At 39.0% G+C, this 22,980-nt stretch overlaps 1 protein-coding gene across 3 annotated transcripts; it reads right to left on the reverse strand.

The window, feature by feature from the left end:
- Positions 1-27: 27 nt before the first annotated feature.
- Positions 28-19,437, reverse strand: sgsm3 (small G protein signaling modulator 3). Of its 3 annotated transcripts, none has more exons than XM_035947002.2 (22): positions 19,244-19,437; positions 18,140-18,264; positions 11,453-11,536; positions 11,290-11,375; positions 11,045-11,105; positions 9,376-9,587; positions 9,127-9,234; positions 8,719-8,862; positions 8,382-8,577; positions 8,097-8,242; positions 6,804-7,037; positions 6,486-6,668; positions 5,266-5,421; positions 5,109-5,163; positions 4,970-5,019; positions 4,701-4,853; positions 4,543-4,613; positions 4,353-4,401; positions 3,454-3,539; positions 3,234-3,356; positions 3,044-3,104; positions 28-1,172 (listed from the first exon to the last, which is right to left on the reverse strand). In XM_035947002.2, the coding sequence occupies exons 3-22, from the start codon at positions 11,457-11,459 to the stop codon at positions 1,089-1,091; spliced, it is 2,265 nt and encodes a 754-aa protein (XP_035802895.1). In that variant the 5' UTR covers positions 11,460-11,536; positions 18,140-18,264; positions 19,244-19,437; the 3' UTR covers positions 28-1,088. The 3 variants fall into 3 exon arrangements, with proteins under 3 accessions (XP_035802895.1, XP_054861080.1, XP_023123467.1); XM_055005105.1 differs by having other exon boundaries at positions 18,050-18,264; XM_023267699.3 differs by lacking the exon at positions 18,140-18,264.
- Positions 19,438-22,980: the final 3,543 nt, after the last annotated feature.

The following is a 22,980-nucleotide window of genomic DNA, read 5'->3' on the forward strand; positions in this document are numbered from 1 at the left end:
TCTGAAATAACTCAACAGAAGACCTGACGGGTTTTCATCGTGTTTGTGTTATTTTTCCTTCAGTATTCTGCTCATTTATGTACAGTCGAGGGCTGAGGTCTCATCAGTTTATGTTGCAGGTGGAAAGTTGAGTAGAATCTTCCAGTGGATTTAGATTTCTGAACATAATGAGATCTACACAGCATAGAACAGTTACAGTCATGTAAACCCAGAAATCACAGATTAAAAAAAATAAATGAAATTATAGTAAAAGATCAAATTAGCTCAGCAGGAGGAACAACCGATAGAACAAAATCCAAAAACCAAATCTGCAAAAAATTGAACAAGTAAACAGAAGTTTTGGTTGAGGAAGATCAATAATAATATAATTTGTTTTTTAAATTATGTAGTCAAAGCTACAGATCAGTACTTATATTCAGCTGCTTTAACTTGTGAAACTTGATTTATATACAAAAAGAAAAAAAACATTCCAAGTTCTGGATGATATATATATATATTTGTAACATGTATTTATGTAACACAAATCATCTCCTTCATGTACATTTTATCATACAACTGTTTGGGAAACACGCTAGCTCTGCTCTGTATCACAATCTGAAAAGGCTATTCTTGGCATGAGGATTTAATGCAACATATTCTGGAATTCAGGACACTGAGGTAAAAGGACCATTCCTCTCAAAAATAGTTTGGAACTTTACAGCTTCATGTCTAGGAATGTTCTGTTTTGGTCTTTAAATCTGGGGCTTTACAGGGTCATGTGGAATTTATGAACCATGTTAGAACGTCTCCTGGGACTCTGGAGCTCACGATGAAGGACTCAAGGGCCAGAGTGCTGACTATAGACTATTCTACTACAGGAGGGCTTCACATGTGTAGAAAAACCTCCTATCTAGGTTTGGATAAAAATAAAGTATGCACTGTAATGTACACATGCTTCAGTTGCACTGTATGATGAGTTTCAGTCATTGTTTGGGTGTTATTCTCCAGAGGTGACGGGGTGATGGTCTTCTTTAGCAGACAGTCTAATAAAAAGGTGAGGAAACATGAAATATGTTGAGGAACACGTTGGACCGGGAGGTTTCAGACGTCTAGCCATCGATGTCCCAGCTGAAGAGGTGATGTTTCACCAGCATGTCCTGCACTCCTTCTTTGAGAGGTTTCTGCTCCTTCTCCTGGGAAACAAATGAAACGCAGAAAGCTTTTACTTAAAGGCAAAATCAATAACACATTACAGAAAGAGGCTCCACCACACGACTTCAACCTGCTGGCCTTCTGACACCCACAAGTCATCTTAAAGGAAGGACTAGATTTGACATCTGGAGTCCATCCAGAGGTGACATTCTGAAACTCATGACTGAAATGCATATTTTGCAGAGTTGAATGTTACAGGACTCCTCAAAGCTGCAGAAAAATGAAACCGAATCATTAAAATATCAGGAGACAGTTTGACTTGTTACAGCAGGAAAAGCACCGACATTATTAACCCTTTAAGGCCTGCTACTGTGCACCAGGACATTCTTACAGACTGTAGTGCAATTTTTTGGAGTATTTTTATTTGCTTTACATCGATATAAGCCTTATATCCCAAGTTTTAATAATATGTATTGACTTATGTCTTAACTACTACAATACGGTCCTCGATTTACGACGTCCTCGACCTACAGCGTTTCATCGTTATGTCAGAACTGGTTACGTGGAACTAGTTGGTGAGCAGAGCGGATGAATACGTCATCACAGCGCTATAAGACGGCTTTGTTTCCATTCTCTAGTTGTACGCCACCTTGGACTGTGCTACATTCACTAACTTTTTGTCCTTCATTATGGCTCCCAAGCGTCAGTCAGACTCTTCTTCGAAGAAAAGCAAAGCATCTAGCTTATCATACATATATCCAATTGTGTGTTAGATGTTCCTTGTTCCCTACCCCTCCTCTTCTCCCGTCCTTCCCCTTCTCCACCCCTCTACCTCTTCTGTCCCTTTCAACCCCCCGGCCAGCAGCAGATGAGTCCCCTCATATAAAGAGCCGGGTTCTGCTCAAGGTTTCTTCCTGTTAAAAGGGAATTTTCTTGCCACTGTCTCCTTAGGGCTGCTCCGGAGGTTCAGGCATATGGGTTCTGTAAAGTGTCTTGAGACAATCTGACCTGCAACTGGTGCTATGTAAATAAACTGAATTGAATTGAAAGCCGTCTCAATGGAAGTGAAATTAGATAGAATAAAACAGTGCAACATATTCTGATATCTCCTTGTAAAATGACTCATGTATGCACGAAAATCGTTGGTATTCATGACTTTTCTGAAGAACTGATCGATAATGTGATGAGCGGAACGGCTAAACCTAAAAAAAAATTAAAATGTTTCTTGTTTTATCCACATATATTTCAAAATGCAGATATAGCATAGCTGTATCCCTCAAATTAGTAAAAAAGTTGCACAACATCCTGTGGTCTGGTTTATAAAGATTTCTGTTCTGTGCGCTTTATTGTGTGTTTTTACAAACCCATCACTGCAACCACAAAGCTCTGAGACCTGGTGAATGTGTGAAATGTTAGTCTGACTCTCCAGATTATATATGCAGAAAGAATGATGGATCTACCTGATCTGGTTTCACATCTACCACCACTAACCCGGCGCTACGCAGGGCTCTACAGGGTTAAAGGCATTAACAGCAGATTTTCTCTATTCTAGTGTCCCAGGAAGAAGCAGCTACAGGGAATTAAACCATCAGATCAACATTTCCTCTAATAAACATCTACAGGACGACGTAAGATCAAGCAGCAGCAAGCAGGCAGATTCTATGAGCTCTAACTTTTGGAAAAAACAGAGTGAATTCCTTTGTGTATCTACTACTCCTACTGACTACTACAGCACTGACAGTCTTACATGTTTCCTAGAGATCCCAACTAAAGAGGTGATGCTGAACCAGCACATCCATAATTTCTGCTTTCTCAATAGGAGATTTCTGAAACAGCACAAGGTCAGTAAGTTTGTCGCTCCTGAATTTTAACATGTTTTTTTTAACATTAGAAAGACTTCTCCTTGGCTCACCTCCTTCTTGTCAGGTAGCTCACAATCTTGGGAGAGACTGAAGGCAAACTTTGAAAGGACCCTGAGAAGACAACAGAAACAGCCGTTATTATCTGATCTGTTGGTCTGATAATGGGTCCTTCCTCCATGTTGGTTTATTTTTTGTTCTTTATGACTCTTTGACTTATTCCCTGTGAATCTGTGTCATTACCTGAGCTCACACTTGATCTGCACCCACCCAGGACTACGCAGGAATGACCACGGATGATACCATTTCTCTACAGCAGCCATGCTGGAGCACAACACCTCCAACCACAGGTGCAGCACCTGTTCACTGGAGAGGCAGAATGTCAGGAAACAAACGTGTTTATTCAGAATCAATGATTTAACTGAACTGAACTGTCGAAGAACTTGAAGAAAAGAAGACTTACTTGAGGCCAACGCAGACCAGAGATCTGAACTTGACGTCCATCTGAGCGTGGGCCGAGTCGTGGCTCATGTTGACAGACTGCACCGCCTGGGAGGAGCCAACAGAGGGCGCTCAAGGGTTAAATACTTAGTGTCACGGCTTCGGGCTCACTAGACACTGTTAGTATACGTATGACTGGAGGTTAGGAAAAATAAAGCTCAAAACTAACATAATACTGTAGCCACACTGAAGCCATGCGTTTACAGGGAGGAGGAGGGGCTTTGGTATATCACTGATTATTTAATGTTTATATTAAATAATTTATATTATTTATGCTCTATTTTGTTTGTAAATATGTACATAAATAACTGTGAGTGGGGTACTAAGTGACTGATGAGTCGGAGGAAATAAGCTTCTGCTTCATCCTGCTCCGTATCTGATACATTGGGTTATTTTTTGCTTTCTTTTGTTTGTTTGCTTTGCTGTTTATTTTTGATTGTTGTTATTTTGGATATTTTGATGTGTTATTGTGGCTTTGCGGTACAAATTAACAATAAAAAAGATGTCAAACGCAGCATGGCATTTTTAATGAAGGCTTTTTTGTGGGGAAAATGACAGATTTGGTCTAAAAGAGGTTCATTTTATCTGCATCTGTCAGCACCTTTCAACAAAACTCTCCAGGCAGAGCTCCTGATGTGACTGTTTAGACTGAGATCTGTGTCTGATTTAGGAGCACAGATGGAAACGTTCACGCTGTTATAAAGCAGATCCATGTCACAAACATGCAAAAACTGAATTCATTTAGAACTATTTAGATTTTGTTTGCATTTTGAACAGAATCATTCTTAGTTCTATGTGAGCTGAAACTTATTTTTTCTTTCTTTTTTTTTCCACAAACAAGTTGATTAAATGTTTACTCACTCTGTACAGCAGCTCCTCTGGTGTTAGAACTTTCCCATCTTCATCTAACCTGGTTTAATCCAAACACAACGAGTTGTTACTTATAACAGTGTAAATCTGTGTGCAGTAAATATCTCATCTCAGTAAAGTGAATCTGTGACCTGGAGAACATATTAAATGTGTGACGGAGCAGAGAGTGTGTTTGTTTCACCTGTAGGTTTTACACAGCACCAGTCTGGAGTAGACCGAGTTAAAGTCCCGCTCTACCTCCCTGCTGGCTGCCTGAAAGAAAAGCAGAGCGAATAGTGAGGTCTTTGCTGAAACTGTGTGAAATATGTCGCCATGAAGGATCCTAACGAGCTCTGCTACCTCCTCGATGAACAGCCACGGGTGACAGGGTCCTCCCAGGATGGACGGCTTCTTCAGGCCGTGCTGGAAGATGGCTTTCAGAGCCGGACACAGAGTCCCTCTGGCCAGATCTGTCACCGCCTCGGTCACAGAGTCGTCTCCTGCTAGAGAATACTGAGGACAGACAGGAATCCTGGTCACTGCTGAATTAAAGCTAGGCTTACAGATACTGTATGGTGTTGAACGCTGCAGGAAACATCTGCTGTGTCAATCTGTGAATGTGTCCACACCTCTTTGCTTCTTTCATCTAGAATCTCCACAAACTTCGCTGGAAACCAACCTGTTGCAAAGATCCACAGAAAATGCATCTTGTGAGACAGATTATAAAAAGGAAAACCAAACCAAACAGCAACACCTGAGAGCACACACCTCTGAGGCCGTTGAGCTCACCGACCCAACAGTGTTCATCTTTCTGTGAGATGATCTGAGGAGAAAGATTAAGAATAGAGTGGAATAAAGATCAGAGTTCAGGTGATGCGTGTCTTACAAGGGTAGACACGATGAGGAGTATTGTTCTGAGACTCACGGTGATGATGTCGTTCTTTCTGAAGCCCAGTTCGTCGTCATCGTGGCGCTCAAAGTCCAGCAAAGCCTTCGCACGTCTCCGTCGGTTTCGAGACACCACCAGAAAGTTCTCGTGATCTCGCTGGTGGCTCTCCATGGAGTAGTCTGGAGTCAGGTCCTAGAGAGACACGATGGGAGAAGTCGGGTCAAAATAAAGTCAAAAAGGATGAAAAGGATTGAAGCATCTACAGCAGGGATGTCGAACTCATCTTAGTCCAGGACCACATCCAGACTAATTTCACCTCCAGTGTTCAGACCAGTAAAAGCACAGCATAATAACCTATAAATAACCACAACTCCTAATGTTTCCTTGGTTTTAGTGCAACAAAGTACGCTCTGAAAACGTTCACATTGAAGGAACTATCTTTTTACAAAACATCATGAACAACTTGAAATTTCTTAAAAAAATAAATTCAATTTCAGCAATATTCAGCCTCAGTTTATCATTTCCACATTACAACTTCCAGATAACAGAGTGTCTACAAAGGAACACAATATTTAGTCACCTGGAACTGAACAATATAGTGTGTTACTTTATGATCAAAACAACAAAAGTCAGACAAAAAAAAGAAGACAAAAAACAAGAAAAATTAGACAAAACATTACAAAAAATAGACACAAAGTGGCAAAAGTGAGAAACAAAATGACAAAAAATAGACTAACAGCGAGACAAAAAAAACACAATGACAAAAACAGTACACAAAACAATGAATAAAGCAAAACACAAAATGACAAAAAAAAGACAAATAGGAAACACAAAACGACAAAAACATGAGACAAACGACAAAAGTCAGAAAAAAAAGGCAAAAAACAACAAAAACAAGACAAAAAAAAATCACAAAAATGAGACAAAACAATAAAAGAACAATAAAAATCTACTATTTTACTTCATGATCAAATCAACTTGTCATGGTCTAGAAATTATTTTAAATGTATAGTTTTACTAATTTACAATCTGCAGTTAATGTCTTCTCTGGAATTTTTACACTTTGAGGACCAGATTGGACCCTCTGGAGGCCGCTTTTGGCCCGGACGCCTCATGTTGGACACCCCTGATCTACAGCGAATCCAGTAATTTAAGGACTGAACTATTTCAGGTGATGTGTGAGCAGATGAGAGTATTCCTCCGTTCATGCTCCTGTTATTTTTTAGCCGAGTCACGGCTGACTGCAGTGAACTCACGGTGCTGGAGTGTCGAGGGTCCAGGCAGTGGAAGTGCTCTGCAGTACGAGCTATAGCTTCTCTCAGGGCGGCCACCAGCTCCGTCTGCTTGATGTTCTTTGATTTCAGGGCTTCTGCCTCGTCCTCCCCGAACAACAGGGAGCTCAGGGTGGACTTCCTGCGCAGGGACTGTCTCCTCACCACCTGAAAATGCACAAACACAGGATGAATTCTTTACTTTTAATAAAAATATGTACTAATGTGTCCAAACCTGGTGGCTCCAGGCTGCCTTACTTGATATTTCAGCTCATTAACTTTGCCAGGACTACAGCCACTGACCTTGTTGAGGTTAGTGTTGAGTGTTGTGTTGTTTCCATTGTTGAGCTGCGCCTGTTCGTTTAGAATATAGGCGAGATGTTTGTGTCGGTGAGCCTCCAGAGTCTCCTGTGATAGTGTTCCTGCTAGCCTCATAGCCTCCCCTAGAACTGCAGGTCCGTCTTTCAGCTGGCTTGGCAGGTCCGACAGAGTGTTGAAAATGGATGCAGAGTTCTCCGACGACACGAGCTCCTCCTCCTGGAGTCAGGAAGCACATTTCATTAAGAACCATCCATGAAGAGCTGGTGTGGGAGCAGTTTCTACATTGCTAACTCATCATCCAAAAAAATCTAACAGGTGAAAACACACTCAGTGACTCTGAAGCATCTCAGCAAACTGCAGATTGTATCAGGCTCATTCCAGAACTGGAGGACCTTCTACGTCCCACCCATCAAATTCCAAATAATTCATGTAGAAAATACTGAAACATGTAGTTGTGTAAATGTTCTTGTCCTGAGACCAAATCTAAAAAAACAAGAAAACAGAATGTTTGAAAACATTTTAAAATACCAAATAAGTCTGGAGTTCCTCCTAAAATGTCATTTTTCTCTTGTGCCACCCCCTGATGACCAAACTGAATCTCTAATAAAACAGTTCAGATCAAATTTAACTCTCCTTTTTTTCGGTTTTATTTTTTCATTGATGTCTCTTGTAATTGTGGGAAAAAATTTTTTAAAATCAACATAACATTTTAAATAATTATTATTTGTATGGAACGTGTCCCACAACATGTTAGAATAACCTGTTGATGACGTTTTTGTCATTTTATGTCTTGCTTTTGTCATTTTCTGTATCATTTCTGCCTTTTTTTGTCATTTTGATTCTCATTTCTGTCATTTTATGTCTTGTTTTTGTTGTTTTGTGTCTCATTTGTGTCTTGTTTTTGGTCATTTAGTGTCTTGTTTTTGTCATTTTCTGTCTCATTTCTGTCATTTTGTGTCTTGTTTTGTTAGTAGTAACAGCTAGCTAAATATCTAGCTTCTACTGCTGAGAAAAAGATCACATTAGCATGGATTAGCAACCCTGTTACTGTGATTAGAGTAGGGTTAGCAAACAACACAGAAAACGTGGAATAAAAATGCTACCATTGATGTGGAAGCTGAGCCAATCAATACCTATTATTGATCAATATGGAGCAGAAAACTGTAAAAGAGAAGGTTGATTTTTAAAACACTCTGAAGCCCAAACATCCTCCAGTTCTGGAATGACCCAGAAGCCTGTCAAGATTCAGAAAGAAAGGTGTTGGAGTGCATCTACCTTAATCTTGAGCATGCCCAGTGTGATCTGGAAGAGCACCAGAGAGCCTTGATAGAAGAGCAGATCCCAGATCCTGAGGAGCAAACGAATGTCCACCACGCTGGCAAACGACGTGAGGAACCAGTGCAGGGTGATCAGCGACAGCTCTGGATGTATGAGAGGGGGGTGTTACTTACTGTTTACAATATACAGCTCATACTAACTGGATATGGCACTCAGTTTCATGTTTGATATTAAAGCAGAACTCTGATTTCTGCCCACCATCTTTCCTCCTCCCATCGTTACCTATGTCATGCTCCTGCAGGAGGCGGTCCAGTGCCGGCAGATACTGAACAATCAGCTGACGGAGAACCCTCTGATCTGTCTGGACGCCCAGCAGAGTGGAGGAGAAGTAGGACGGAGGCAGCAGGTCTTCGATGAGAGCGCACATCATCCACAGAGCATCCTCCTCCTCAAGGAAGAGCAGCAGGCAGGAAACCACCTGATCCAGACATGGGAAAGAGGAAATAAAAACAGGAGCAGTGGAGATGGGAAAAGATAAAAGAAGGATACAACAAAATACAAAGACGATGCGATGAAGACGTTACAACAAACAACTGCAAGAATGCGTGACTTCACTGACCATGCCGGTACCCTGACAGTATCCGATGTCTGGGTAGAGCCATGCCAGGCCCCTCAGGACTCGCCTCAGCCTGGGAACTCCAACACTGGTCAGATTACAGAAGCACGCATTGGTTGGCATCGTCCGTAACAAGTCCTTCTCTATCTGAGGGACAGGGGTGACAAATATATCATTATATGGGAAATTAGGTACAGGAAGTAGAGGAAAAATCACAAAAATGCAACGTAAGGACCCTGTTAGCTTCAGTCTAATCTCTAAAGGTGGATTTTTGCTTGATTTAATAGCAGATACTGTGTGTGAGCCGCAGCCCTTCCCTAAATCATTCCTGAATATGTTAACATAGGGGACTATTTGTACCTTAACAGCTATCAGACTGTGTTTGTGTGCACAGATGGCTGGGGCTTCTACCTGTTTAGCTGTGGTGGTGTCATCATTAGAGCTGTTCTTGATGATTTCTCTGTAGGAGATCTCTGAGGTCCTTTTCTTCTGCAGCGCTCCAGACAGACGCATCCACAGCTAAAAGAGAGAGCATCATTAGAACTGAGACAAATCAGCTTCATCTCATTCATTCGTTCGTCTTCACAACAAAAACATAACCGAGCCCCACATGTAGACAATGCCAGGAGGTGTTTTCCAGGGCTGTGAAGATGGGCCTACCTGTGGCCTCATGCTGTGAGGGATTCCACCCAGCACCAGGGAACGCAGGCGCTTAGAGCGTGGGAGGACGGGATCGATGAGCTCCCAGGTCAGGTCGCCCACCGTGTGGTTGTGGGTGAACTCCAGGTGGGCCTGCCAGCGCAGTCGCTGCTGAGGGTCTTCACACTGAGGTGAGCCCTCGATGCCCAGACAGGACTTAGGCTCTTCACCATCTGAGACAAGAGAACAGATCCGGCTTTAGCAGCGTTTGTCTTCTGTGCTAACACAACGTTAACCCGGGTTAGAATGAAGATGTAACGGGTCATTCCAGAACTGGAGGACCTTCTACGTCCCACCCATCAAATTTCTAATAATCCATGTAGAAAATACTAAAACATGCAGTAGTTGTGTAAATGTTCTTGTCCTGAGACCAAATCTAAAAAAACAAGGAGAAAAGAATGTGTGAAAATATTTTTAAAATACCAAACAAGTCTGGAGTTCCCCTAAAATGACATTTTTCTCTTGTCCCCCTGATGACCAAACTGAATCTCTAATAAAACAGTTAGAATCTAATTTAAATCTCCTTTTATTGGATTTATTTTTTTCATTGATGTCTCTTGTAATTGTGGGAACATCTTTTAAACAACATAATATTTTAATTAATAATTATCATACATGGAACATGTGTCCCACAACATGTTAGCAGAATCCTTTGATGACGTTTTTGTGTTTTCTGTCTTGGTTTTGTCATTTTATGTCGTTTTTGTCGTTCACATCATCCATCAGTGTTCCTAAAGAATGGGTAGAGCAAAGTTATGTCCTCTCTTCTATTTTTCATATTTCCATCCCATTGTCAGCCTTGATTGAATGTCTCACTCTACCTCATAATATCAGGATCAGACTAATTCTTTGGACTGTTTTCCATCAGTCAGTTTGTCCTCTTGGTCAGCAGTAACAGCAGCTAAATATCTAGCTTCTACTGCTGAGAAAAAGATCACATTAGCATGGATTAGCAACCCTGTTACTGTGATTAGAGTAGGGTTAGCAAACAACACAGAAAACATGGAATAAAAATGCTGCCATTGATGTGGAAGCTGAGCCAATCAATACCTATTATTGATGGATATGGAGCAGAAAACTGTAAAAGAGAAGGTTGATTTTTCAAACATGTTGAAGCCCAAATGTCCACCAATTCTGGAATGATCCTAATACTTAAAAAATGTTGTAGTTTCAGTGTAAACAAGCATGAAAGCGATACGGCAGTAAAGAGGAACATTATTGTAGAAAGTGAAAACACAACATGGAAGCGGTGAAATGATAAAACCAGAATCAGAACTCCCCTAATTGAAGGCGTACACTCTACTTATGTGAATGTTGACGCAAAAAAACAAAAGCCAACAATAAAGCTGTCGACAATTAGATGAATGTCGAAAATAAGCTGCTGCTGGAGAGAACATTGGGTATTTAAATTACAGCGACCTGCCGTACAGAAAGGCTGGAAAACAGAAATAAACAAAAAAACAAACACTAAAGCTTCAGCTGATATCAACATGAAAAAACAGAGAGAGTCAGTGATCAGTGTGTGTGTAGCCACTGTTCCCTGATAAATGGTAGACTTTTACTGACAGATTCAGAATTGGAACCAGTAATAAGCAAATAAAATGGGGTGAAGTTTGTGTGAACTAAATACCCTCAGTGTCGATTCTGAAGCCGAACTCGTCATACTGAAGTTCAGGCTGTTCTGAGTCTTTCTGTAGAGACAAAAAAAGGAACATGTAAAATCTAATTACTCTGAAAATCCACAGTGGAACATGAAAACATTAACACCCATGTGGTGGTTTTGGTTTTCTCCATAGAGTTTTGTCATTCTGTTTTTCTCTATTTATCTATTATCGTTTATTTTCTTCATGGCAATATAAAAATGGATATTCTCACTTGATGGTACTTTGCCAGAATGTCCTGGGGCCACATGCTTGGAGTGAGAGCAGAGAACGGCCCACCGGGGGCTGGTGTGTAGGTACCTAACAGATAAAAATCAGGTATTAAAAACAGAAAAACAGCAACACAAAAAGACCTCTTAGATGTAGCTAATCTCTACCTGACATTGTGTTGATGGAGTGAATGTCTTCAGTGTGGAGAGACGGCAGTCACTCTGGATGAAGCAGGTCAACTGATGGTCACGCTGGAGGAAGAGAAACAGATGGTCATTTCATTTGTAGATCATCGAGCAGCAAGTAGACAAGCATGTTTGTTAGTTAACGTCAAGACATAGCATCAGTCTGAGATAAAAGATGACTGTTATTAAATTATATGATTAGTCTGTGTTAAAAACATGTTGCAGTGGTAGATTAACAGGAAATCTTTTACTTGCATTGATTTAACCCTATAGAAATCAGCGTAGCACCAGAGCTATGATTGCTTATTCATGTTTGGTGGTAGCTTTGAGACCAGAGCAGGTAGATCCATCATTCTTTCTGCATATAAAATCTGGAGAGTCAGACTAACATTTCACACATTCACCAGGTCTCAGAGCTTTTTGGTTGCAGTGATGGGTTTATAAAAATTCACAACAAAGCGCACAGAACAGAAACCTTTATAAACCAGACCACGGGATGCTGAGCAACTTTTGTACTAATCTCAGGGATACAGCTATGCTATTTCTGTACTTTTAAGTAATTTATTGTAGTAGTTAAGACATAAGTCAATACATTTTATTTAAACTTGGGTTATATGGATGTAAAGCAAATAAAAATACTCCAAAAAAGTGGCACAACAGTATGTAAAAATGTAAGAATATGTCCTGGTGGACTGGTCCAATGGCAGGTCTTAAAGGGTTAACATTATTATACTGCATCTTCTTCAAACTCGTCTATTCTAACCTCTAAAAACAATTCCTCAAATATTTCACCAGTACCTTCTCAATGAAGAAACCAAAAGCCCAAAGCCATTCTGAGAGAGATAAAGGACATTCTTGTGTCCCTTTTCATGGCCATATGACTGCCTTCCTTACCAGAGGCCATTTGTCTTATTTAACTTTGTGTATTTGTGTGTGTTGCTGTATTTTTAGTCTCGTCACCACTCACATGTTTTCTTTTAGTGAAAAGCTCTTCCCCCATGTGAATTTAATCTTATTTTTTGCTGATGCTTTCATACATTAGAGCTTTTCATAGTATTTCACCACCTTATTCTTTATACAAAACTCATCAGCCATTTGAAGGTTCGTCACATAAAGGATGATTTTCAAAGCTAGAAACACTCAGGAAGGGAAAGAGGGACAGTTGGGCGACTCAGCCGCCGCTCAGTCAAGTGTTCATTAGTTTCTTGCAGTGAAAACCATTGCTCCTGGTCAGCAGTCTTCTCAAAATGCAGTGAAAACCTGAGGGCTGACAGACTTGAAACAATATTTTGGGTATTACTCTGTTTGATGCAGTTTGTAAATCATCTAAAGGTGGACTAAACATGGTTTATTGGCTTTTTGTTGCCTCAGTAAAATTTAGTGTATTTATTTGGTAGGTTTTGCACATTTAGCTTCATTCTTTGTTTTTTTTCTTGTTAAATGTTACTCCACAGTATGCATAGATTTGTTAATCTTTGCACTGTTGCCAATAATTAAGCATAAGCTGTTATGGTTGTAGCCGTGTCTCCAACAGAGCCAGTAAAACCAGTTATACATGTCGCTTGCCAATAAACAAATTGCTGCCAAAATGATAAAACTTCCTCATCTCTTGATTTTAATATTTTACAATGTTGTTGAGATTAGCTAAAAGAATAATGCTACATGAAAAAAAAAGATCAGAGTACCCTTACTTTGTTCCATCAGTGTTCCTCTGCATGCAACAGAAGAACCCGACTTCTTCTTTTCATTTTACGCAAATTCCACTAAGCCTAACAGCTTAATAGGCTAATCCACAAAACTGTGGAACACCATGTCCTACATATAAAACAGAACTTTAAAATATGTGACAGAAGATATCCAACTATGTAGGCTATGGGGCATTACCACGAGACACCATCAGAGGCGTCATCATGGACACGACAGCATAAACTGGGTCAGACATGCAGTAAAATATACGAGGTGTGGCTATTAAACACTGAGGCTACGGATATGTCAGTCAAACCACACGGTACAAATGAAACAGTGGAAAACACAAACAACACCTGATAGTTTTAATCTGCTCGGATTAAATACTATTCCATCACAGCCTCATTATTTTATAACCACGTCTCATCGATCCTGAATTGCAGCCTTTGAAATTGGCTAATTGCATCATTTCATGCGAAAGTCATTTAATTGTTCAGCCTGAATATATTAAAGCTACAAGTCAGAGCCAAAGAATGCACATCCAAAACACGCACAACAAAAGTACTGACACTCAATGAGCTACAACCTCATTATTAAAACACGTGAATGGTTTCACTATTGAGGGAAATATACACTGCCTGTCCAAAAACAGTCACAACCTGGATATAACTGAACAAATAGGTAGGAGCGTTCATTGGATAATTACTGCAGTGATAACAACAACTTATTTAAGCCCAGCTGATGCAGGGAGGAGCTTCTAATTTCTGAAACAACCATGTTGGAAGACATATCCTGTGGTCATGGAAAGGATGTTAATCTGTCTCAGAAGGATCACATTATTGGCCTGCATCAAGCAAAGAAAACAACTAAGGAGATGAAACGACTAAAATCAGGTTAAGAACCATCCAACACATCATTAAAACCTGAAGGATAGTGGAGAACCATCATCTTCAGGAACAAACTCTAAGATGATCATAGGAAACCAACAGTAGAACTCACGGCTGTTTAATAGTGAAAGTAAGAACATTTCTACATGAAGGGAACTCAAAGGACTGGGACTAAACAGCTGTAGCTCTAAGAAAACCACTGATCAGTGAGGATAATCAGAAAAAAGACTTGAGTTTGCTTGGGAGCATAAAGATTGGACTCTGGAGCAATGGAAGAAGGTCATGTGGTCTGATGAGTCCAGATTTACCCTGTTCCAGAGTGATGGGGGAAGTAGTTTAGGTTTGGTTTTGGTCCCAACTTTGTACTGGTTTTAGAATTTTTAAGGACTGGTTTCAGACTGGATTCTGACTGGTTCTAAACATTTTGTTGGAGTTGTTTAAGTTTGATTTTGGTCCTGGTTTTAGACCTTTTAGGACTAGTTTCAGACTGTCTTGGGCTTTCTTTTTTTAACCCCAAGAGCACCAAACCTACCACCAAGCATGGTGGTGGCAGTATCATGCTCTGTGGAACTGGAGCTTTACATGAAGTAAATGGAATAATGAAGAAGGAGGATCACCTCCACATTCTTCAGGAAAACCTAAAACCATCAGCAGAAGGTTGATCTTGATGAATCGTGATCTTGAAGGTTGACACAGTTGGATGTTTCAACAAGACAATGAGCCCAAACACACATCAGACGTGGTAAAGAAATGGTTCCATCAGGCTAGAATGAAGGTTCTAGACTGGTCTCCCCAAAGTCCTGACTTGGACTCATCAAGAACCTGAAGAACCAAGTCAGAAAGACGACAAATGTAGTGTAACCGAACCAGAACTGGTGCATTTCCACTACATTTGTTGCATTTCTGAGTCAGTAAAATTAATAGTATAATAATACTGCCACCTCCATGCCTGACGGTAGGTATAGTGTCCAGAGGAGTCAAAGATAAACCAGCAGATGGGGGCATCAGTGTAAGAAGAGAGGTGGAGGAAGTGATGCCCTCATCATGGCTAGTTCCTACCAAACTGTGGGGGTTAGAGTTATGATCTGGGGTTGGTCAGGTTCAGCAATGTTATGTTCCCAAAGAATGAGGTCAGCTGATACCTGAATATACTGAATGATCAGGTCTTTCCATCAGTGGAGTTTTTCTTCATGTTCCAAGATGACGATGCCAGAATTCATGGGCTCACATTGAGAATGAGTGGATCAGGGAGCATGAGATGGATTGACCTCCACAGAGTCCAGACCTCAGCCCCACTGAGAATCTTTGGGATGTTCTGGAGAAGACTTTGGTCCGACTCTCCCATCATCAATATAAGATCTTGGTAGAAAATTAATGCATCTCTGGATGAATGTGCATCTCAGAGCTGAATGCGGTCCAATGAAATATTAGACTGTGTGACTTTTTTTTTTTTGGACTGCGAGTATAGCATTTGGAATACAAGCGCCAGTAAACCACACACAAACACACACCAGTAGATGCAACAGTCTAACAACCATAACCTGCAAAAGAGGCTCACCAGCATGCAAACACGCTGCCAAGATGATTCATTCTAGCAGCAGGCTTGCAGCATCTGAAGGGGGATTTAAGACTTAAGAGAGATGAGAAATCAATTTGAGGTCTGGAGGATGGCCAAGTGCTTTCAGGGCAGCTGTGTGTGTAGCTCTGGGGAGTGCTGGGATTTTAGAGGTACTCCCCGACAAGAACATTAACAGTTTAATCACCTGTCAAGAAAACTGACATCACAGAACACAGAAAGCCGCCTGCAAACTGTTACACAAAGTAATAGCGGAATAGCGAAAAGGAACTGAGACCAGAAGCAATTCACCACAGAAGATCTGACATTTTACACACCAAAATAATGGGGAAAAAACAGTTTCTCAATTTGAATCCTTATTTTCACAGTCAATTCAGCACAGGTTTCTTACTGCAGAGCAAATTTGACATTTGTTAACACTTTAGTTGAGTATAATCTGGTTGAGAATAGCTGGTTTTCCTTTTGTACTGTGCAGAGGACAATGAATATTTTCTGCAGACATAGGGCTAGCACAGACATAGCAGGCAGCGTATGTATGAGAATAGAACCTGCAGCACAATGTTTTATGGACTGCAAGTTTGATATTGCACACATTATGTACTATAAATTGCATTTTTCTACACCTACAGTCACCAAAAAAGATCTTTTTATTTCATATAATAATATCAACATGTTATGACACCTTCAAGAAACCAGATTAGCAAATTTAAATTAGTGCAAAAATCTAATTTAGCCATAAAGAAATCCGTTTCGTTCATTTGCAGCATTCCACACAACAACCAAATAAAAACGCTGAAGGGACACAAGTATACAGACAGACTCCTATGATTTTACAATATGTACTAGCTTATTACATCTAACACAATTAGGGCAGCCGACATAAAACATGAGCAATAATGGGACAGAAAGCATCATTTAACTGTAAATAAAGACTCGATGTTTGCTGGAATGTCTTTAACTCTTCCAAGAAAAAGTCACAGCAGCCACTAACTGAATAACACTGAGGTGCCTGTAAAAACCTCCATTCATCACAGTTAACTGCCTGAAAGCACATGTGATAACATTAAGGCAATTTAAGGACTTGTGACTTATCAGAAGACTTGGCTGGACCTACAGGATTTTTTTCTTCTCTCTAAACCAAGAGTGTCAAACTCATCTTAGTTCAGGGGAAAATTCAGGAGAATTTGATTTCAAGTGGACAAAACATTTAGTCACAGGTATCTGGAACTGAATGATGGAGTATTTTACTTTATGATCAAAACGACAAACGTCAGACAAAAAAGACAAAAAAAACAAGACAAAATATTACAAAAACGAGACACAAAACGATAAAAAAGAGACAAACGACATGAAACAAACAAAAGAGACAAAAAAATTACACAAATGACACAAACGAGACCAAAAATGACGAAAGCAAGAAACAAAACGACAAAAACATAAACGACAAAAATTAGACAAAAAAAATTACAAAAATGAGACAGAAAACGACAAAAAAACGAGAGAAATGACACAAAACAAAACAAGAGATAAAAAATGAGGCAAAAAATTACAGTGATGAAAAAAATGACACAAAAAGTCAGACAAAAAACAAGACAAAAATAAGACAAAACATTACAAAACCATGATGCAAAATGACAAAAACAAGACACACAACGACAGAAAATGAGACAACCAACACAGAACAAGAAAAAAAAATTACAAACCAATGAAAAAATGACAACAGACAAAAATGAGACAAAAAATGACACAAATGACACAAACAAGAACAAAAACGACAGAAGCGAGAACAAAAACACAACAAAGTGGACAAACACAAGCGAGATAAAAAAAAAAACAGAACGACACAAATGATGCTCAAAACCATGAATAAAGCAACACACAAAATGACAAAAATAAGTCAAAAAACACAAGCAAGGCAAAAAGGAAACACAAAACAAAAATGAGAAATAAAACGACAAAAACATGAGACAAACGACAAGTCAGACCAAAAAAAGACAAAAAAACTAAAAAAAAACAAGACAAAAATATTAGAAAAATGAGACACAAAGCGACAAAAGAACAACGAACAATCTAGTATTTTACTTTCTGTTCCAAACAACTTGTCATGGCCTAGAAATCATTTTAAATTTATAGTTTTACTAATTTACAATCTGCAGTTACTGGACCGGATTGGACCCTTTGGAGGGCCAGTTTTGGCCAGTGGGCCGCATGTTGGACACCCTAAACAAAAGAACATCTTTCCCATTGTTGAGGAGTGGCTGTGCTGACTTGTGTTTGCACACACCGGTCAACACCCTGCTGCAAGAACAGCAGCGTGTTACATCCTGTGTGCACAGCAGCCGTTCCTTTCACAACAACACAGAAGTCGGTTCTTTTTATTTCTACTGAGATAAAATAGTTTTTGGTCGTCCTGGCAGTGTGCTCACCCACCCAACACACCTCCTCCAGTTGTTCCTCGCAGAAACCACAACACTGGTGACTCATGCTCCCCCCACACAGCCATGTATGTCAGATCATTACCGCCAAGCTAGAACTGGCTGCATGATGATAGACGGTCCGTCGGCCTCGTTGGCAGACATTCTGGCTTCCTCACACGGCCACGCGTCAAATCTCACGGTCTCAATTACACACAGAGGCATGTGTCACTGCGATGAACAGGAATGACGCTTTGTTAGGAGCAGGGGAAGATAGAGATGCTGGGAAAACCCCTCTAAATGAGCTGGTTTCCATCCTGCAGGAGCTTCGTAACAGCATACAGCTCTTAGTAATGGTGCTTTGAAGCTGACTACAGCATTAAAGCTGGATTCTCTATTCAAAAAGTCACAGACAGACAGACAGACAGACAGACAGACAGACAGACAGACAGACAGACAGATAGATACTTTGTTCAACCACTTGGAGAAATTCAAGGTATCCAGTAGCTTGCACATGTTATGTTTAGAAAAATAAGGAATATAAGGTGCAAAAGAACACAAAAATCGTGCTGGTAGAAGAAATAAGGTGCAAAACTGTGCAAAAATAGCATGAAACAATTTAACTGCAGCATAAAAATAGAAATAATAATAACCATATAAGAGGAGTGCTTGGGATTATTGATTTTGACTGCACAGAAGGGCAATACTCACACATGCACATAGCAACAAGTGACTTCCCTGTACTTAATATTAGTGGTTAAAGATCATGTAGCACTGCAGTGGATGTTTATCTGTAATATAACTATAGTTTTATAGATGCTGCAGCATTTATTTGCTTTATAGGCATCATTAAAACAGTCATTTGACCCACAAAGGCATGCTAAACAGCTAATGTGCGACTCAAACGTGATATAAACAATAAAATATTGCGTTTTCTTTTACTTAAATGTGCATTTAGAGGATAACATTGAAAAAATAGCTAAATCAACGTTACGTCAAGACCACAGCTGGCGTCTGGGCGATAAAATAACACCTATTTTTATCACTTCCTCTGCTAAATTTATATTTACTAAGGAATGCTGCCGGCTAGATGAAATGTGCAGGCCGACAGATAAAAGTCCAACAAACCGTCCGTGGATTCACTCTGTCAGCTGTTAGCCTCCGAGCTACATTTAGCTTCAAGCTAACGGCTCCTGGTAGCTTCACTTACCGCGACATAGTTCCACGGGAAAGCACGGGGTTGTGGTTCGTTCCGGGGCTGCCTGCCGTGGATAGAAACGGGGAATAAAGCACACCATATGCTACACCATCTTTCGCCTCGTATTTATGATTTCCTCTACGCTGTGCACCCGCTACTGGCGACGTGCAGCTCCGCGGTGTTCTTGCGCCCGTTAAGGCTTTTCCTCTGGTCCATCCCGAGAAGTAGTCCCAGATCCCGGAACTACACGGCTCAGCGCAGCGTATCCCTCCGCGGAGGAGCCGGTGACGCAGGCAGACGACGTCATCTCCATTCATTCATTCATTCATTCATTTTTATTTTGTCTCATTCAGAAACAGACAGTCACGATTCTCCATCAAATGTAATGAAATCAGACACTTCATCAGCAACAGCTGCTTCTTGGAGTCAGTGTTGATGGTTTTAGTGCATTTATTTACAGAATGACACGTTTTGTTTACTCACAGCCCTAAATTAAACTGCAGGTAACAAGCTGTTTATTATGGCAAAACTGACGTGTTTCTCTTTTAACGTGTGATATTCAATATTTCATTGCTCCAATACAAAAGGAAGTTTTTATTGTCATTTTTCTTCGTCTTCTTCTTTATTATTATTATTATTATTATTATTATTATTATTATTATTATTATTATTATTATTATTATTATTATTATTATTATTATTATTATTATTATTATTATTATTATTAATAATAATAATAATAATAATAATAATATAATAATAATAATAATAATAATAATAATAATAATATTGGTATGCTAATGATTTTAATAATAGTGTATAAATATTAATAGTCTTACCAGTAACATACAGTTTGTTTTTTGTTGTTTGTTTATGTTATGTTTTGGGGTGGGTTTTTTTTGGTAAAGCTGGTGTTTCTTACTTTTAATATGATCTTCAACATTTTATTGAAAGTTATTATCTTTATTTTAACTTGAACCTTCCCTAAATAAATAAATAAAATATTCACATTCATATTTATATCATTAATATTACTTGTAGGCCATTGCTATTAATAATAGTGTATTATAACTAATCGTCCTTTTTTATAAGGGTGTGTCTCATTTTGACAGTAAGATCATTGGATCATAACATTTCATTAAAAGTTTTTTTCATTATACAGACAGTACATTTTTTTAACTTGAACAGACATATTCATATCCATTATTATTATTATTATTGATAGACTATTGATATTAATAATTGTGTATTAATATTAAAAGTATTTAAAATGAATGAAGGTCAGGATCCAACAGTTTTATTGTTCCTGACGATGAGGTGGGTGAGTGATTTATTCTATACATAAAGGAGACAACAAACACATAAAGACAGAATAAATGCATTTACAGGTTAAATCAGGACGTCAGCTCCAGCATCTCTTTAATAATTAAAGTAGCTGAACTTACTTCATTAAAATAACCATCACTATGTTTGCAGTTTTATTTTTTCAAGTTATTAACCAAAGGAATGGTGGTTCTCTGTTCTGTTTGTTCTCTGTGTTCTCTCTTTGTTCTCTGTTTGTTCTTATTGTTCTCTGTGTGTTCTCTGTGTGTTCTCTCTTTGTTCTCTGTTTGTTCTGTTTGTTCTCTGTGTGTTCTCTGTGTGTTCTCTGTTTGTTCTCTGTTTGTTCTCTGTATGTTCTCTGTTTGTTCTCTGTTTGTTCTCCGTTTGTTCTCTGTTTGTTCTCCGTGTGTTCTCCCTTTGTTCTCTGTTTGTTCTCTGTATGTTCTCCCTTTGTTCTCTGTATGTTCTCTGTTTGTTCTCTGTTTGTTCTCCGTGTGTTCTCTGTTTGTTCTCTGTATGTTCTCCCTTTGTTCTCTGTTTGTTCTCTGTATGTTCTCTGTTTGTTCTCTGTGTGTTCTCTGTTTGTTCTGTTTGTTCTGTTTGTTCTCTGTGTTCTCTGTTTGTTCTCCGTGTGTTCTCTGTTTGTTCTCTGTATGTTCTCCCTTTGTTCTCCGTTTGTTCTCTGTATGTTCTCTGTTTGTTCTCTGTATGTTCTCTGTTTGTTCTCCGTTTGTTCTCTGTATGTTCTCCGTTTGTTCTCTGTATGTTCTCTGTTTGTTCTCTGTTTGTTCTCTGTTTGTTCTCTGTTTGTTCTCCGTGTGTTCTCTGTTTGTTCTCTGTATGTTCTCCCTTTGTTCTCCGTTTGTTCTCTGTATGTTCTCTGTTTGTTCTCCGTGTGTCTCTGTTTGTTCTCTGTATGTTCTCCGTTTGTTCTCTGTATGTTCTCTGTTTGTTCTCCGTGTGTCTCTGTTTGTTCTCTGTATGTTCTCCGTTTGTTCTCTGTATGTTCTCTGTTTGTTCTCTGTTTGTTCTCCGTGTGTTCTCTGTTTGTTCTCTGTATGTTCTCTGTTTGTTCTCTGTGTGTTTGGAGAGAAGGGCTTTGCAGAATAAAATGTTATTCACCTTCCTGGGTGTGTCCAGCAGGATGGCAGATTACTACCAGAGAGTTCTGAGTGGTGGTTTTAGTTCAGGTGAGCTGCTGAAATGTTTTATCCCTTTAATGTTCTGCTCAACCATTTGGTAGAGCACATTTTGACTCGCTATATCTTACTGAAAAATATGTTTTACTTAATTACACCTGTTTTAGTCATTTCTACCACTCATTAGCTACCACTCTGAGGTACATTATACTAAAAAAAAGTCCAGTAGATGTCACTGTGTTTTGAAATAGCATGCAGAGCAAGTTAGTCTGCTGACAGGAAGTTAGCACGAGCAAAATCACTCCTCACATGAGGCCTGTGTTTGCTGTGATTTTCAAAGGTAAAGTAATACGTTATATTATGGTGCCTAAGGAGTTGCTGAACACAACTGTGTCATTTGAAATGTTAAAAAAAAAGATTTGAAAGGGTCAAATAATTTTTCTCAACCATTTGGTAGAGGTCAATATTTTAAAAATCGCTGGGTCTCTTCATAAAAAAAAACATTGACTGTTGTTATTAGTGCCCCAAAGAGATAAGAAATATAAAGAAATAATTTTTTCATTGCGTTTTTCTTGGTGAGGATGTTAAAGGGTTATTTATACTCTTTTATACTAAAAAGTGTGCTAATTACCCCTAAGTTATGTAAACTACCCATAATAAATATGAAATGACCATAAACCTCCCAGTTGTTTCACTGCTGATTGATTTCTCATCAGTGTTTTTACCTGATTGCTCTCTGTATTTTAATACTCTGTTTGCATCATCTTTTAATCAATCAGTTCAACATTAAATTAATTAAAGCTGCTATGAGTCTTTATTCCATCATTCTGCTTCTGTTCTCCTCTAATAAGTTATATTCAATCCATTTAATTCACTGTTTGGAATATTCACATTCTTCATTTCTGCTTGTTCTTCATATTTCTGAGTTTTTGTTTACAGTTTTTAAATAAATAATGAAACGTGTGTCACCATTTTTTTTATTTTGTGTGGAAGTATCTGTGGGTTTCTTAAGGAAATGTAGTAATATTTAATATATATTGGTGGTAATATTTATTCATCTAAATATTTATTTAACTTTATTTTTTCTGTTTATTTTTCATTTCATTGTGTGTCCTTGTCCTTGTTTTTTCATTCATTTTACAAAATAAATTCCAATTATGTAATCTTTTAATTAATCTGTTGGGTCCTCTCAGTGTTAGCAATAAACACTGATAAAAATAATTGTGCTACTAAATGCTGTTTTAATAAACTTTTGCTTCTGTTCTGTTATTAGTCCATTTTTTATCT

The sequence above is a fragment of the Amphiprion ocellaris genome, chromosome 19, assembly GCF_022539595.1.
Source record: "Amphiprion ocellaris isolate individual 3 ecotype Okinawa chromosome 19, ASM2253959v1, whole genome shotgun sequence".
Lineage (NCBI taxonomy): Eukaryota > Metazoa > Chordata > Actinopteri > Pomacentridae > Amphiprion > Amphiprion ocellaris.

What these genes read in the sequence shown, in the direction of transcription:
- sgsm3 (XM_023267699.3), bottom strand. An exon ending in CTCACAGCATGAGGCCACAG is followed by an intron (nt 9,235 to 9,375) that starts GTAGGCCCATCT and finishes TCTCTCTTTTAG; the next exon opens with CTGTGGATGCGTCTGTCTGG. An exon ending in AGCTACCTGACAAGAAGGAG is followed by an intron (nt 1,173 to 3,043) that starts GTGAGCCAAGGA and finishes TTTGTTTCCCAG; the next exon opens with GAGAAGGAGCAGAAACCTCT.